A 16,399-nucleotide genomic window follows, 5' to 3' on the forward strand; every position below is an offset into this window, starting at 1 on the left:
AAATGTTCTATTGTAGAGTTCCGAGTTCTGAAGCTCTGATTTACGTCCAGATTATCTCCTGTTGGACTGAATCACCATAAAACCGGCCCCGTGATTGAGAATGAGTAAAGAATCTTCATGAAAGCGGGCCGATCTCAAGCAGTACATTAACTCGGCTCAGTAAAGGCTGGATGGATGTAGCATCTTCATATAGCAGCCTTGCTTATTTTTTATACACAAATCTAGTTTGGAAGACGAACATTCCATTATCAATATATATCATACAATAAAATATGAAGATATCAATATCTCCTTACGCTCCACCCGGACACGACTTGGATGAATGGACGCAAACCTAATACGATCCACCGGAGATCTAAGACCGACATCAGCATGGTCTTCTTGTAGCACAAGAAGGAAAACACGTACAGTAGCATCATCACTAGAGACAGTTCCAGCTGATCCACCAGCGACCGTCAACTTGGAGAAGTCCCATGTTCTGTCACAAAATGCGTTCAACATCAAGAGCCATGTAGCAATGATAAACCGCTGAATTTACCCTGAGCAGTTGCCGCAGTCAACAGTGAGTCGCTTCGCCTTGTCTCCGACCCTACACGTGTATGAGTACAGCGCCCAGAAGTCAGTGCGAGGCACAACTTACTTGACTGTAGTAGCGCTGCCAGTGAAGCTCACACCACTGTAAAAGGAATGGATCAGGCAATTGGCTCATTTCAGTTACACAAAGGGGACTGACGAGATGGGACCGCCAGTTCCAGGAGTACCAGCATCGTCGGGGTATGACTGTGAGATCAGGACGCCATATTTGGTGATACCGCTAATGGTGTTGCTGTAAGAAATTCGTTAGTAGGCCATCGTAAAAGGGAGATCAAGTAGCATTCACCCAGAGTACGTGATGCCTGACACCTTAGCGCTTGTGGCTTCTGCTTTGACCTTGATTCTGCAAGTCGAACGATGTTAAGACACTCAGCGACGAAACAAGATGCGCAGTCATACCTGAGTCCATACATAGAGTCCGTAACGGTGTTGCCAGAGATAGTCACGTCGGTGACTGTTTTGCCTGTGGAAATCGAACCAACGGAGATACCGTGACCGCCAGAGCACTGGTTGTTTTTGAAACTAGAAAAGGTACTTGAGTGACACCTCTCGCTAACTAGAAGGCCGTTGGAAACACGTACACAATGTTGGAGCCAGAGTTGATGGCGATACAATCGTCCTGGTTCTTGACGACAGAGTTTTGGATCGTGACATAGTCAGCAGAAACGTCGAAACCCTGCAGATCAATTAGTCCTCTTCATTCATTAGATGAAGATTCACACTGACGTCGGTATTGTGACCCAGACTGCTGGTGTCGCCAGCACTGTTGTCGACCTGTGGGAAAGGTGAGCCCAGCAAGACACGATTAGGTCAGGTCGACGTACGGTGATGCTATCAAACGTAAGTCCGTCGCTGTTGCCGATAGAGATTGCCTGTGCGGGACTGTTCAAGACCTAAATATTGCGCGAGATCAGTCTCGTTCAAAAAAGCAAAGGAAAGTAGACAGACCGTAAACGAAGAGTAGGTGCCAGAGCCCTTGAACCTAAGTCAAGTTTTAGAATGTTGTATACCATGTCGTGTAATAGAAGAACCCACTTCAAGAATGGATGAGGCTTATCAACACCACCGTTCGTGCCTTCGCCGTCCCAGTATGAGGCACCGTTTCCCTGTGAAACATTGCAAAGGTGAAGACCCTGAGAAAGTGGTTCGACTTACGTTGAACTTGTATCCAGCGCCCTTGAATGTTATGTTGTCACCGTCAATGGTGAACAATGGACCCGAGCCTGAGAAGGAAAAAAGTCATTGTGATCTCGGCTGGCTTTATTAACATCATGAGTGAAACCCACTGGTTGTCTTAGCGAACGTAATGTCACCAGCCATGGTAACAGTCGCGCCAGATGCGGGCTTTTATCATGTAAAGATACGTGAACCTTGCATGTCTGACGAAAAAAGGTACGAGATCTTACGGAGAGCGTCAATGTGCCTATAAAGCATGCCTGTCAACACTACGAGGACGAGAAGATGCCGTTTGACTTACTTCCACTTGGAACGGTGAACGCCTTGATAGTGACTGACGAGCAGCTGGATATCGAGGAGGCAGCGGAAACGGAGTCAACGGTGCAGCTCGCACGCGCTTCAAGGTCCTCCGTTGGCACGGCAGACACGAGCGCGAGCACAGCGGCAGCGAAGACAGTCTGGTAGAGAGCGTGTTTGAACATTGGGGCAAGAGACCAGGAGCTGAGAGCAAAGGAAACTGTCAATCCAGCCTTCGGCGACCTGCTCTATATACCATGACACTGGATGAACCGCGGAGGATTATGAGCTATTCGGAATACCCCAGACCTACAGAGAACAGTAGGGTAGACTCGGTTGAGCAAGGACAGTGATCCGCAATTAGGTGCCAAGAGATTGCTTGTACCATGTGGGATTGTCGTTCCTGGATACCGATAATTGAAGCCTGAATTATGAGTGGAACACATATGATTCCATTTCAAAGTAAATCATAGCGGCCCGCTCGCTGCCTTTACTTTGAGTATTCACACGTTAATAGATGTACCATTCGACCAAGTACTCGCAGTATCCTTTGGGTCCAGAATGGTCATGCACACCCGCACCTAGGTGGCTGAGATTTTTGATCCAGTATGTTTTCCATGGAAACTTGCGAGCATTGTAAGCGAACCAATTATCAGGTCTGGTGCAAGGGTTCAACGGCGCACATCCTTAGATAGATAAGTTTTAGAGCAAGGATTTAGAGTATCAGACTCACAGACTTCAGGGCTCTAGAATCGCTCCAACGCGTCTGAGATTGCTAATGATACCACGAAAGCGCTCTGCTTTCAGCATGAATGTCATTTACGCGCGGTCCCTGACCTTTCCTCCATCCAGAATCATCGAGATCATTGCTATGACAAAACACCGTGACAAATAACTCCGCTGGAAAACGTTCATTACTATTCACAGGCAGCTTTCACGTCCAAATGAACGGACAGGAAGTTTTGGCTGTTGTTTTTATGTCGAAAAGATACATGATATGAGTGCCACCCGGTTCCCTCTCTCCCGACAAACTGCCGATTGTTAGATACCGGGGGTATGACCCACGTAGATCATCTTGACGTATCATTTTGGTAGTGTGGTCTTCAACCTCCAGCCGCCTCGAAGGAGACGATTGAGAGAGATTAATGACGGGAGAGCGTGGAATCGCTGTCTGAGAATGTTTGGCAATACTTGGAATCCGTTTGAGCATGTTTACAACGGCTGAAACCGAGCCTACTCACGATAAGTGATCTAAGATATTGACTCCATGATAATCACTGGTCTGTTCTCCCTGTGACAATGTCAGTTAGATTCGGCGCCATCAGACGTGGACAGCGCCCGAAAGAACGGTCAGTTGACAAAAAATCAACCCACACTGCACTAGGAACATATATCGCACTCTAGAAATGTCATCGGCAATCTTGCAGCTCATATCGCCGTCTTCTCGCTACGAACAAAGGCCATCGTACTGTCGGAGATTTAGACGGGCGGAGGGTGTTCACAGCCGATGTGGACCGGATAATCTATTCAAGTTTTGTGAATACTTGGTCTGTCCGCGATATTAATGGCCGAAGCAACGCATCTATCCTTTCTGATGAGAGCGATGCCCGAACTGACACTCACCTCAAAATTGCATCATCGTGCTGCACGGTGAATATTACCAGCGACCTCGCCCAGTCTCATTATCCTGGAGATCTTCGTCACCTAATTTCCATCTCAGCTGTCTTCGTCAATGACCGAGGCATCAATTAGTGTCTTGAGCAAAGCAGAACAACACTAAGCTCTCAGATGGTGGCAAGTCGAGTGTCCGTCGGAGCTATCAGTGTAAGAAATTTCCTGTACAAAATGGTCAAGGTAGACCTTGGGCGCTTGAATAGTTCGTTCGATTCGGAGTTGAGATTTCCGACATAAGTGATGTACCCAACGACCTATGGCATCGCTTCGACAGGTCAAGGAAAACCGAGATGCGAAATTATCTAACCTTTGTGAATCAACAAAGATAGCATGATTACTGGTCAAGCACTTACAAGACAAATGGGCTCGGATGGTTAGACAGAAATTCTTATTTCACATCAGCCCATACTGCAGAAGTAATTCTCTATGCCAGTCAAATGCCAGTAAGAGTGTCATCTCATCATAATAAGGAGGCACCTGCTAGTCATCATCTCCAAAACTAGCTGGTATTAAAAAAAATGGCAGTATATATAGATATTGGCCCAAATTTTTCACTTGAACCAATGATAGTGGTCGGAAGGAATTGACAAGATTGTGGAAGTTGAAAGAGCGGGGTTTACACTGGGGAATGTCGTTGTGCCGTCGGCAGGTACCTTGCTTGTCGGAGTTCCAAATTAACTTGCACAGCTACTGAGTCACCGTCGTTCCACCTCTGGCTAGCCTTCCTAGCCTTCCTAGCCTTTGCTGGCTATCGGTCGTTATGGAACCTCTCCGGCTCTTTCCATTGTGGTATCGTTCGGCCTTTAACACTGGGTAGAATCTGGGATAGGGAAACTCTCGAAGGTGCGATAGCTCTACTTGTCAACACCCTTCAACACTCTTACCACCTTGTTCCAGTGGCCAGGTTATTATAGAATTACATATCTCAACTGCATAACATTTTCGCAAGTTATGTCAAGCCCTGACTCGGACATCCTTCGTACACCTTACAATTGAAGAGATTTTGTCACATTTGCGTCTTCTACACATCGTCCCCGGCAAGATTCGACACCTCAAAGGACCGCTGATTGAATACGTGATAACACATTCTCCTTCTGAGGTACTTGATGCATTGTGCCGGGCAGGCGTTGAGAAGGAGCGTAGCAAGATCACTGCTAGTGCGTCTAAGAAGCGTAAAAGGGAAGACACTCGCAATATGCGCAAAGCCGCTCCCCCGCATTGAAGGGAATGGAGACACCCTACATAGCTGACATATCCCAATATCTACGCCTGCCTTCAGACGCAGAGGTCAAGGCTTCCTATCGAGAATTCTACAACGCAACATTCAACAAGATGGTAAAAGCAGAAGTCTCTGGGATCTGCGGAAATATCTCGTGACAGTGTGCTCGAGGTGTCTCCCTGACCTTTGTAAGACCTCGGATAAGCCACCTACCCTTTTCCTAGCCAACAACCTTTGGATTGGGAGAATCCGTGGGGGGTCGATGCACTCAGTGTCGCAGATAGATGTTGGTATCTTTGCGGGTCTACGTGTTCAAACATCTTCCCAAGACGTTCCGGGGTGTGCGAAATGCACCTACGGAATAATATGGATGGCTTTTGGAGGTCAATGCATAGCACATACGAGCTTGACATGCGGGTATCACATCAATGCTTGAAGGTAATTTGATGCCTCGACCTCCAGCTGTAGTATCCAATGACAACTATCTACGGCTTTACAGATTACCGGTCGCAAGGTCAATCACTCATCTGTGTCATAGTTGACATTGCAAAGCCACCTACAGGCAAGATGAACCTTTTCAGCTTTTATGTTGTGCTGTCAAGAAGATCTGGGCGCGAGACTATACGGCTTCCGAGAGGTTTTGACGATGAAATGTTCAGAAAAGGGCATGATCCAGAGTTTCCGGCAGAGGACGACCTACTGGAGGGTTGAGCAGAAAGACAAAGAAATAGTGGCAGCAGATAAGAGGAAAGAAATTGAATTGAGGTCGTGAAATGCGATATGGTACACCCGAGTTCTAGTTTACTGAAATTAACACTGTGTAAGAAATTTAGCCAAAATAACAGAGTAGTTTAAAACGCACCAAAAAGATACATATCCATATATCCAGATCCTCGACCTCCTCCTCCACCTGGCAGTACTGAGAGAAACATGCGACGCGCAGTGAAGATGAGAAGAGAAGATCAGATTGTTTGTTTAGTCGATCGATGACGCCACTTGTCTTCCTCTCGACGCTCCAGATCATTGCCATTAATCTCTCTGCCGTTGCACGCTCGATTATGCCTGTAGACTTTGACTTGAAGCGTTTCGTGATGCCTGCAACATGTCCTATGGCGAGTGGATTGGTTCAGGGCGGCTGCAACGCTACCTCAGCAGCTGTCTCCACAAAGAACAGTACCCGCTTGCTCCTTGCGTTTCGAAGTTTTCATCCCATCGGTACATACATAAATCAGTTCCAGGGATTCCTATGACTGTCTCAGGAAAGCCTTATTGCGACTATGTGTCCGCCATTTTGCGCATACATGAATAAGTTTTCTTCTCGGGCCTCAAGAAGGAGCGGAACTTATCAGTCGATTATATACTGTGATTTAAATCGACCTCCTGGACGTGAATAGCTTTGAGCGCGCTCACATAAGGAGTTAAGGATGTCAAACGAATTGCCGCGGGAGCCTGTAGCACCTGTCTTACTTAAATCCCCTGGAATCGAAGTGCCTGGATGACGTTCGTTGATTTCGTCTCGTAGACCGGCCAATCCTTCATGTAAATAGCAGTTTGCAGTTTAATAAGTACATGTTTGGCTTCCCAGATTATCCAACTTGAACCACCAATTTGTAGAAGATATCGGTGGGGGAAAAAGCCCATTTAGTCGCCCAACCCCAGCCTGCCCGAATGGCCAGATCTCGATACATAGAAAAACTGTACACTCCCCATGCAAACACCCAGGCATATCCCAATAACTGAGTCGTAAAGGAGCGCTTGCGAAAGCCGATTCTATTACAAAGCGCGATAGTGACATCTTCAGCTGTTATTGCTACAGCTTGCATAAGGAAGAAGGGCATTGAGGTACCAGCCCAATGCCACCCCACCATTCCATCCGCGACACTGTGAATGAATCCTGAAAGGAAGAAGGCTACATATAGCTGAGTATACGAGGAGGCTTTAGTCCCTCGATTGAACGCAAGCTTGCGCGCGATAAAGATGCCAAATGCTGCAAAAAGCTAGTCGCAAAAGTTGTCACACCTATGTAGACACCTGAATGAAACAGACGTACTCGCCTCAAATTTTGATGCCAAAATCTCCTTTTCACCTTACTGTCAGATTCCCATTACGACACGAAGGCATGTAGACCTACCCCCAGAAACATCGAAGCGTGTACGCGTCCGCCAACTCTCCAAAGACATTATGCCAATCACCGGGAATCGATGTGTCAAAGGCAACGCTAAAGGCGGCTAGCACAGAGTACTGGACATTCGAGATGCCGTAGGTTACGTACACCCAGGCCACTATAGTTGAGCAATGCAGTGAATACATTGCTAGTGATGACGCCGGGCTTAGAGTAGTTTCCGCGACTGTTATTATATATGTATTGGCCGTATCAACCAAAAAAAAGTTCCATGTTGCAAAAATAAGACGAGAGCGCACGAAAGTCCAACGCATCTCCTGGGGACGAGGAGGACCATACACAACCTGTGCAAGATGGATTTAATATATCGGAATATCACCAACTTGAATGCTGTAAACTGACCTGGTGGCTCCACCCTATCGCACGAACATTATGATCCAAACAAAAGGCCCAATGCAAGCGCTTCAAAAGAGGCATTTCGCGGGGATGGACTGTGTCTCGTTCGTGGCGAACATCATCCAAGGGCACAATTATCCATACAAGCCAAAACGCTAGGAGGAACTGTGAAGATGAAACGAAGCCAATGAAGTAGTCATGGGTCGGGTTGCCAGCAGTATAGGCCAGGGACGAAAAAGTGAGATAAGAAAAGATGCCGAAGCCTAGGAGGCGAAGTATAAGAGGAGGATGTGTAGCGACCAGGCATACTAAGATGATGTCGGGAAATATGATATGACCAATAACTGGCAGACTGCAGTGAAGGTCGAGTATCCATTGAGTGCATAGCTGGCAGGACAAACGAAGCGATAGAATACATGGAATCCTTAGGACTTCCCTCTCTGAACCCTCGGTGAAGCAGAGAATGATAGAATCCACAAGCTCGATTTTCGGTGCTGAAGTGGGGCTCCGTGGTCCTTCACATCACCGAATCTCCCATCACGGACCGACTTCTTTCTGCATGTGTCAAGCCTTGGCTGGGGACCGAAACCATGATGCAGCGCTTGTTGCTAATGTTGAATAGAAACGAAAGCGCGGCGGAGTTTGAAGCAGTCCCGGAGCCGTACCAGTTGACCTGGCCTGAGGACTCCTGCCACCCTTCCATCCACATCAGGTTCGCGTTGGGTTCGCGCTGTTTTGATGATTCATGCACATGTTCGGCTGCTCACTGGACCGTGCATGTGCCTACCGGCTCATAATATAACGAACTACTAGCAACATAATTCCTCCCAGACGATCTTCTGGGCATATCCCAACCGGCCTAAGCTCGAGTGTAGCACTGCAATAGCTTGGAAGATCAGCCGTGCGGTGTTATGGACAAGGGTATGCTCTCGTCGGTCTGCATTGCTTGTGGGACTAGTATACTTCTACTATGTGCTGTTCGCTGGTATAACAACTGTGGTCCAAATGTTGGTATCACCTTCCGATGTCCTGCAAAAGCTGAGGAAATATTCTTCTTGCAGCTCAGTAATATACCTACCGTTGGATATCGCGGGATTCTATAATGGATCACTGCCTTGCAATTCGTCTCAGAGAGCCAACACATAATCGAACGCGGCTATCGCAAGGTAACGAACGTCCTTGGCCGCTTGTCCGAGCGCGATGTTGATTTTTTATTGCAGCACAAAGGCGGCTTGTTCAAACTTCCAATGCTGGATCATTGGTTAGTTGTCGTCACGGACCCTCAGGCTGTTGAAGATATATGAAAAGCTCCGGATGATGTGCTGTCCTTTGACCATGCTCTCTTTCTAGTACGGTTGGCTTTCCTCTTCCTTCCTTTGCTTATTTCATCTACAACAGTTTCTCCAAACTGACTATACTGCGGGTCCCCAAATACGCTCTGATGCTTATCACGCGGCCTTGATACGCACGACCTTGTCACGGTATCATGTCACGCGAACTCCATTTCAGCATAGGAATATCACCAACAAAGCGATACACATGTATCAGTCAGCTTAACTGTACACAAAATTCCCATGAATTGAGCATCGTTTACCGTCAGCTGCCTCCAGCTAGTGCAGAAGCAGAACTGCGGTCCAAACCACGTTACGTTTGTATAGCGAGCTGAGTTTTTGACCTCATTTTCGCTGACGATCATATTGGAAATGATAGAGTTCTCGACGTGACGATCTTATCGCTTGGATATATGCATCCACTAGTCACTGTGGCTTGGAAACTCTGGAGGAAGATGCAATCAAGTGTAATGAAATGTACATAGACAGAGAGGTGCGAACGACACGTAACAGAACAGTAAAATTAGGCCATTATCTTCATTTCTTCCTTCAATCCTCCTTGAGTCTCTCAGCTACCTCATATGAAGGACCTTACAAAAAGATGACCACTCCGGTAACGTATATTTTTATTACTAAATTATACCTAGAAGAATGCTGTAATAGGATATAGAACTGTTGTTTCTGTACCTCACTTGAATCCAAGCTCGGCCTAGTACGATCCACCAGAGATCTGTAATGGATGTCAGGTAATTATTTCCAGATGAACAATGGAAAAAGACATACGGTAGCCGAATTACTAGCGATCGTTCCGGCTGAGCCACCAGTAACTGTAAGCTTGGAGAAATCCCATTTCCTGCGAATCGGCGCGTTTAGCACTATTCCAAATACTTTTGCAGAAAATGGACTTACCCTGAGCAGTTGCCGCAGTCAACGGTGAGTCGCTTCGCCTTGTCTCCAACCCTGCAAGTGCATTAGTATACTGTCAACGAGCAGAGGTTAGTGAGAGGCACGAACTTGACTGTAGTAGCACTGCCAGTGAAGCTCACGCCCCTGTAAAAGATTGGATCAGATGACCGACTCATTGCATGCAAAGCGACTCACGAAATGGGACCACCAGTTCCGGGAGTACCAGCATCGTCGGGATACGACTGCGAGATCAAGACGCCGTATTTGGTGATACCGCTGATAGTGTTACTGCACGAATGGATTAGTATACTGTCTTAGAAAAAGACAGGGTAGTATTCACCCAGAGTACGTGACTCCCGACACTGAGGCGCTTGTGGCATCTGCTTTGACCTTGATCCTGCAAGTCGCGGGACATCAGCACATCAAGCTAAGGGAAAAGGCGTTTTATCATACCTGAGCCCATACATAGAGTTCGTCACAGTGTTTCCAGAGACAGTCACGCCGGTTACCGTTTTGCCTGTGGAAATTGAACCAACGGAAATACCATGACCGCCAGAGCACTGGTTGTTTTGGAAACTAGAAGACTGAGTTGAGTGACATATGCTAACGGTAGGACTGTTGAAAACACATACACGATGTTGGAGCCGGAGTTGATGGCGATACAGTCATCCTGGTTCTTGACGACAGAGTTTTTGATTGTGACATCGTCGGCAGAGACATCAAAGCCCTACACGTCCGACGAACGCTCAGCTTTTCACTCAGTAAACAATGGCTCACACTCACGTCGGTATTGTGGCCCAGGCTGCTGGTATCACCAGCGCTGTTGTCGACCTAAAGTTGGCTCATAAGCCCAAGAAGACATGAATAAGTCTTTCACGTACGGTGATGCTGTCGAAGGTGAGACCGTCGCTGTTACCGATAGAGATGGCTTGCGCAGGGCTGTTCAAGACCTAAATATCGTTCGTGGCCACATTCAAAGTGAGCAAACTCGGATAGACAGACCGTGAACGAAGAGTAGGTACCGGAGCCCTTGAACCTAAATCAAGATTAGAACGTTTGAATATGATATGTAATGAAAGAGCCCACTTCAAGAACGGGTGAGGCTTGGTAACACCGCCGTTCGTTCCTTGACCATCCCAGTATGAGGCGCCGTTTCCCTGTGCAACAAATTATAAAGGAGAAGGTGCGACAAAGTGGCTCGACTTGCGTTAAACTTGTGCCCTGCACCCTTGAACGTGACGTTGTCTCCGTCGATGGTGAACAAAGGACCGGAGCCTATAAAGGAAAGACGCATTGAGCGTTCGACTGACTGCTCATGAACCATACGCACTCGAGGTCTTGGCGAACGTAATATCGCCAGCCATAGTGACAGTCGCGCCGGCCTTGGGCTGTTTAGGATACATGAGCAAGCGCGTCAAACTCCAAAAAAGTACGGGATCTTACGGAGAGCGTCAAGGTGCCTGTAAAGTACATATATCAGCAAGAAGACACTAGGAAGAGAACATGTCCTCCAGCTTACTTCCACTCGGGACCGTGAACGCGTTGATAGTGACCGCCGAACAGCTGGATATCGAGGAAGCAGCAGAGACGGAGTCAACAACACAGCTCGCGCGCGCTTCAAGGTCCTCTGCTGGCAGAGCCGACACGAGAGCGAGCACGGCGGCGGTGAAGATGAACTGGTAGAAAGCGTGTCCGAACATTTGACCGAGATGTGAAGGGAAGCAAGGGATGCTGGTTATGTTGCCACTAGGGTATGGTTTAAATATCACAGTACTGGATGAACTACGGAGGTTTACCAGTACAAAATTGGCAAGCAGGAGGACGGCAGGGTCGTCGAGCCGTTGATTTGTGCCAAGATAATGCGATGGAGAATTTCCGGTTGTTGTCCTCTTGAATTCGCACAAACCAGGTACTTCGGCCACGCTCTATTTAGGTCATGGCGATTCCTTGCCATACTAACGTTCACAGATAAATCAGAAAAACTACCACAGTCTCAGGAGATAATATTACGCTTACCAACAATTCAAGCTCTGTTAAGGACCGGGATCCTCATAGATCTGAATCATGAGCATTGCTTTATTCCCTGCCTAGAATTTGTCACACGTGTTTCCTGGAAGGGTAAACTTTTTTTTGGCGCATTTCACATTGATTCGCGTGCACCACAAGCATCAATTAGGCGTTAACTTCATGTGTCAGGGTCTTCCCTGCAGTTTAACTGTGCCTATCTTCGGAGATGAGATTTCGAACGAATCTCACAGTAATAAGACTGACCCCAGTTGTCCCAAAATCCTAGTATCACTTCGACGTATCTGTACTTGTGACAATGAATGCTGCATAACCTCTCCACGTCAGAAATAGATAGCACCTTATTTCATGGTTCCACCTTTCCTCTTCCAGAATTGTCCAGACCATCCCTATAGCAAAGCGAACGGGAAAGATTGTTCCTCTGGAAAAATTTTGCTACTATTCATAGGCGAGAATTTTCACCTCCGACCAAAATACGGGCAGTCTTGACCGTAATTTTGTCTTCAAAAATGAAGGGATGACGCGCGGCCCGTTCCGCCTACCCGACAAATTGCCGATTGTCAGGGATAAGTGCCCTTTTGATTGACAGTCTTCTTCATCTTACAAACAAGGACGCTTAGAAGAGTCACCAGCAAAATAAATGAAGCTGGTCCCATATGACATCGTGTGTGTACCTCGTTGCTGATAAAGTATTAGGAGCTTTGTATGTGAGAATAAGAAGCCAGTGAGCGTGCTCACCATGTGTTAACGCTCCGGCGCCAGAAATTCATCTAGTATCACGGTTTTCTGGTCATAAGTATACATGGACGGTGCTGGTGTTGGTATTGGCGTTGGCATCGGCATAAGTTCTCGTCTATTCCTGTTGCTTGCCAACCTGGAGCGATGCCGACATCAGCCTCGTCATCGAAATAGGCCTCTGTTTCCGAAGCGATGTCAGAGGCTAGCAAAAGATACGCCGACAGAAAACCAGCTCACACAGACGACACATGCCACACTATTGTCAGTTTTTCCGAGCTGCTATCGCCGCATACTTGCAAGCCAGTAATGGGCAAGAACAGTACTCGAAGGACCGCATGAGCTGCCATGAGATGTTTCCGACCGGGTCGATTTCATTCAAAGCGGCCCGGGCAACCCCACTGCTCCTACTCTCGAGCCACGATCCGTCTGTAAATGGCATTGACAGCGCGGAAACGTCTTTTTTTGCTGAGGCTGAGGACCGCGGTTTTTTCAGCAGGTCAAGATTTAGCAACCCTCGTGCCAGAACCCCATGATACTTGGGGCTAAGCGCTAAGCAATGGCTCTCGCTAGATGTCTCATTGTGCGACTGAAACGTCTGTTATTGCATGCATGCATTCGATGAGCTTTGCCGTCTGGGTCATATACACCAGAAGACCACCCCTCGCGGCATGAATCCACGCGTCTAGATTCTACGACGTGAGTTGATACAGTGGAATATCGATCTGATGGACTTGAAAGGGCTCACCATCACGTCCGAAACAAAAGAAGAAACATTTCTGCCAGTGACTCGGATATAGTCCTTCCAAGCCACTGTTTCTAACTTTCTACAAAAGCTCAGGGTTACCCCAAGAGGAAAGATTTTCAATGGCAGAGTGACAAACCGTGTAGTACTATTTGACTGGAAGACGATAGCTGTGACTTACACGAATGGAAATCTCAGCTAGAGACCGCTCGGAGTACTATCGTAGAGAAATAGGGCAGTCATTATCAGTCAAGTCGTCGGAAGAACTGAATTGAACGACCGCTCACCGCGTTATCGAATAGTACTTAAGTAGCAGAAATGCTGCAATCTTGACTTAGTACCGCCTTTAGATTGAAGGTATGTAACGGGTGGCCATTACATGCAAAATCCCTCAAGCGAGAGGAAACTGAGGTAGGTAAAATCCGAATATCCAAGGAGCGGGCGTTGTAGAATATGGAAGAAACTTGATAACGTACTTTCAGTTCAGGTTGAATAAGTAAAAATTGACGAGCAGGAATAAATTGGCAGATTACGACGCGTCGAGAAGGAACAGCGCTGCGCCACGGGATCAACTCAGCGCGTAAAGTGGACAAGAGCGCACGGCATTTTCCGGGCTTCGGATTATGACCACCAACACTACCACCACCTCGAATGTTATTGCCCTCCTTACCTGCTTGGGCTCCCTTGCTTTATGTAACGGAGACAGCAGCTGAAAGGCAATATGTGGTGCAATCAGCATCCAATCATCACAGCATTCTCATCAGGTTACCTCAATGAACCGCCTGCACAGCCGCGAATGAAGTGAACTAGGACGCTCTCTCACCTTCTGTAATGAAGTTGTCGCAGTCAAAGTCATCTCGCGAAATATATACCCGGCTGCTACTACAGAAGGAACATGGATATCCTCTGTGGATCCCAGAACCCGATGGACGTTTACCGAAGGCGTATCGATGCAAAGGCGTCGGGATTGGCGATGTTGGTATTCTGCGGAACGACTGGAGGCTTTGATTATTTGTTCAATGTCTGCAAACCAGCGGATGACCCCATCAATCAAGGTCGCGTTCCCGACGGATTTGAACCCATTATCTGTGGCGATATACGGGAGATCGAGACGATGCATAAACGGGGCTGTGATATCTGTAGCGCCAGCGTGTCCAAGATAGAGATAAGTATGGGTGGCGCGGCAGAATACCCGTACGTCTCTTTGCCTTGCATCCGACCTCAGAAATTAATCTTTTTCTCCCAGATTCCTTCTTGGTGGCGGTGGAGGATTCGAGTTCAAATGTTCACGAGAAAAAGGCGCCATTCTCGTACTTCCCGACGGTGGAGCAAGCTACGGTGCCCTCGATATATCCCAGTGCCGTAGCTATGCTGCTCAACATGCCCATGCATGGTACCAGTTTGCGAACATCACTTGCGGTAGAGAAGCTCTCAATGGATCACTGTATCTCGTTACGGGCTGTGACAAAGCATGCTCATGGGGGCGGCCTCGTTCTTCAACCCAGCTGGCACATGTTCGTTCTCGCTCAAATTCCTTGTCGGCGGGGTAGCGGAGGGAAACATCAAACTGGGATATTCGTGGAAGAGTACTTCGTCAGCGGACGTCAGGGCATATCCCGATGGTGAATTCGCGTATCTCGTCGACTCACTTCGCCCCAATCAATGCGTTTTTCTGCGCGGATTTGGCATCTCAATCCGTACAAGCGCATTTGCCCGGTGGGTGTTCGGACCTACAGAGGTATCGCAAATCTCCGAGTCATCCAAAGATCAAATGCCATATTTCGATAATGGCATGCCGTACTCCGGTTCGCGTAGAAAAAGAGTGAGTCTCCGCCCATTTATAACAAAGGGTTTTATCTTAGTCCACTTATTCAGACAAGAAGCGGTTCTTTGTCTATGTACTCCGGAATCCCATTCCACAGTTCTCGCAAGCGCTTCAAGAAGGAGGATCTGCTCAGCGAACCTGTGCCGGTGTCACCTCCGCCTATGACACGTGTCCTTCCGCCAAATCATTATGCTAGCAGTCCCCCGATTTTTCCTGGATGGGGTGCAGATTATCATGACGAACCCTCGCTCAAAGTTCTTCGGACCTTGCGGATCTCATGGAGAAAGCTGGATTCTTCCGGCCGCAGGTAGCTTCTCTCTGGGTACTCATCGTTAATGACTGCAGACCGAACTTCTCAACCCGTGCGCAAAGATCAACGAGTTTATCCTAGAGACGGTTCGCATTGACCCTACTTGCACGTAGTACACATCTCGTGCTCACATCTCACCTACAGCATCTGCATGTTAATGTGGCAATTACGCATTCCGGTGAATGGTTGTCGGCCTTGAGCCAGGTGAGTGTCCTGGCCCGAACTCTTCAGAGTAAAAGTTCATTCAAGGCAGGGTGATGACTCCGATGTCATCGTGCGGGTTTTATCTGATTATAAGGTTATCATCCACGATGGTGCGTATCTTGTCTATCTCTGTTGCGATATGGAAAACTGAAGGGAGGGCATCACAGGAGTAGCTATGCTTGAAGCGCAGTAGATAGGCTGACAAGTGATATGCCCGACGTAGACCATCAACACTAGTATCTTTCTCTTATTCCGATATCTATTTGTTATTATTGATTTTGTTCATTCGTTAACTGCTCCCACGGAGTGTCATCAGATGGCTGGAGTATTCATGCATGCTGATGGAAAGATCGCTGCTGTCAAACGGTCTAGGATAGATTGCCGATCGAGCGCCGATACTTGTATGGATGGTGAAGCGCACACGCCGAAGGAATGACAGTTGCTTCAGTTCTGTCAGATACGAACATGTCGGTGCCTGCAGTACGTGCTTAAGCAAGCCCTCGACCATCTCTCTTCACGCGAGTGATATCTGACCCTTATTATAGCTTATAAGTCGCTAACATCAGATCTTGGGAAGCCCTGGAAAAGTATCTCAGCATCACTCAATTAAGTACGCGGTACTTTCCAGAAGTAACCTACTGCAGTGTCTCCTTCGCTGGTTGAATGTCCGATGATCACGTTGGGTATGTAACTTGATGCACTTTCAGAAATCAATCAAAGGCAGCATCTTCCATAAGGTCACCAATCTTCAGCTCTATTCAAAATCAAGCGCTGGACGTAGGAGGGACTCTGCTCAGTCTCTAGATTATCAAAGGTCAGGAAAGGTACGCGTGCAAACCG

The 16,399-nt window shown here is 47.6% G+C and overlaps 5 protein-coding genes across 5 annotated transcripts; 2 read left to right on the top strand and 3 right to left on the bottom strand.

The window, feature by feature from the left end:
* Positions 1–286: 286 nt before the first annotated feature.
* EV420DRAFT_1504854 (endopolygalacturonase 2 precursor) lies at positions 287–2,680 on the bottom strand. The gene is made up of 16 exons (XM_060471266.1): positions 2,072–2,680; positions 2,001–2,017; positions 1,881–1,938; positions 1,750–1,817; positions 1,630–1,700; positions 1,543–1,576; positions 1,419–1,487; positions 1,321–1,368; positions 1,176–1,270; positions 994–1,116; positions 881–937; positions 734–826; positions 641–676; positions 539–589; positions 409–478; positions 287–355 (listed from the first exon to the last, which is right to left on the bottom strand). The coding sequence occupies exons 1-16, from the start codon at positions 2,250–2,252 to the stop codon at positions 335–337; spliced, it is 1,092 nt and encodes a 363-aa protein (XP_060337306.1). The 5' UTR covers positions 2,253–2,680; the 3' UTR covers positions 287–334.
* A 2,517-nt stretch (positions 2,681–5,197) lies between these two features.
* On the top strand, positions 5,198–5,820 carry EV420DRAFT_643136 (uncharacterized protein). The gene has a single exon (XM_060482896.1). The coding sequence runs from the start codon at positions 5,435–5,437 to the stop codon at positions 5,669–5,671; it is 237 nt and encodes a 78-aa protein (XP_060337307.1). The 5' UTR covers positions 5,198–5,434; the 3' UTR covers positions 5,672–5,820.
* A 498-nt stretch (positions 5,821–6,318) lies between these two features.
* EV420DRAFT_1758656 (membrane bound O-acyl transferase family-domain-containing protein) lies at positions 6,319–7,854 on the bottom strand (the record flags this gene model as incomplete). Its single annotated transcript, XM_060480556.1, has 5 exons — positions 6,319–6,957; positions 7,011–7,038; positions 7,092–7,426; positions 7,485–7,741; positions 7,788–7,854. 5 exons carry the CDS (start codon positions 7,852–7,854, stop codon positions 6,547–6,549), a joined length of 1,098 nt encoding a protein of 365 aa, XP_060337308.1. The 3' UTR covers positions 6,319–6,546.
* Positions 7,855–9,033: 1,179 nt separating this feature from the next.
* On the bottom strand, positions 9,034–11,415 carry EV420DRAFT_1698298 (glycoside hydrolase family 28 protein; the record flags this gene model as incomplete). The annotated part of the gene is made up of 16 exons (XM_060479451.1): positions 9,034–9,539; positions 9,593–9,662; positions 9,719–9,769; positions 9,824–9,859; positions 9,911–10,003; positions 10,056–10,112; positions 10,169–10,291; positions 10,348–10,442; positions 10,499–10,546; positions 10,597–10,665; positions 10,718–10,751; positions 10,802–10,872; positions 10,956–10,990; positions 11,046–11,103; positions 11,159–11,175; positions 11,235–11,415. 16 exons carry the CDS (start codon positions 11,413–11,415, stop codon positions 9,519–9,521), a joined length of 1,059 nt encoding a protein of 352 aa, XP_060337309.1. The 3' UTR covers positions 9,034–9,518.
* Positions 11,416–14,115: 2,700 nt separating this feature from the next.
* Positions 14,116–16,252, top strand: EV420DRAFT_1698300 (uncharacterized protein; the record flags this gene model as incomplete). The annotated part of the gene is made up of 8 exons (XM_060479452.1): positions 14,116–14,414; positions 14,467–14,681; positions 14,726–15,042; positions 15,096–15,299; positions 15,391–15,441; positions 15,500–15,559; positions 15,609–15,669; positions 15,727–16,252. The coding sequence occupies 8 exons, from the start codon at positions 14,116–14,118 to the stop codon at positions 15,750–15,752; spliced, it is 1,233 nt and encodes a 410-aa protein (XP_060337310.1). The 3' UTR covers positions 15,753–16,252.
* Between the last annotated feature and the right edge of the window lie 147 nt (positions 16,253–16,399).

Source organism: Desarmillaria tabescens (assembly GCF_030435595.1).
Source record: "Desarmillaria tabescens strain CCBAS 213 chromosome Unknown EV420scaffold_3, whole genome shotgun sequence".
Lineage (NCBI taxonomy): Eukaryota > Fungi > Basidiomycota > Agaricomycetes > Agaricales > Physalacriaceae > Desarmillaria > Desarmillaria tabescens.

What these genes read in the sequence shown, in the direction of transcription:
- EV420DRAFT_1504854 (XM_060471266.1), bottom strand. Translation starts at nt 2,252, where the DNA reads ATGTTCAAACACGCTCTCTACCAGACTGTCTTCGCTGCCGCTGTGCTC. An exon ending in AAGCCTCATCCATTCTTGAA is followed by an intron (nt 1,577 to 1,629) that starts GTGGGTTCTTCT and finishes AACTTGACTTAG; the next exon opens with GTTCAAGGGCTCTGGCACCT. An exon ending in AACTCTGGCTCCAACATTGT is followed by an intron (nt 1,117 to 1,175) that starts GTACGTGTTTCC and finishes TACCTTTTCTAG; the next exon opens with TTTCAAAAACAACCAGTGCT.
- EV420DRAFT_643136 (XM_060482896.1), top strand. Translation starts at nt 5,435, where the DNA reads ATGACAACTATCTACGGCTTTACAGATTACCGGTCGCAAGGTCAATCA.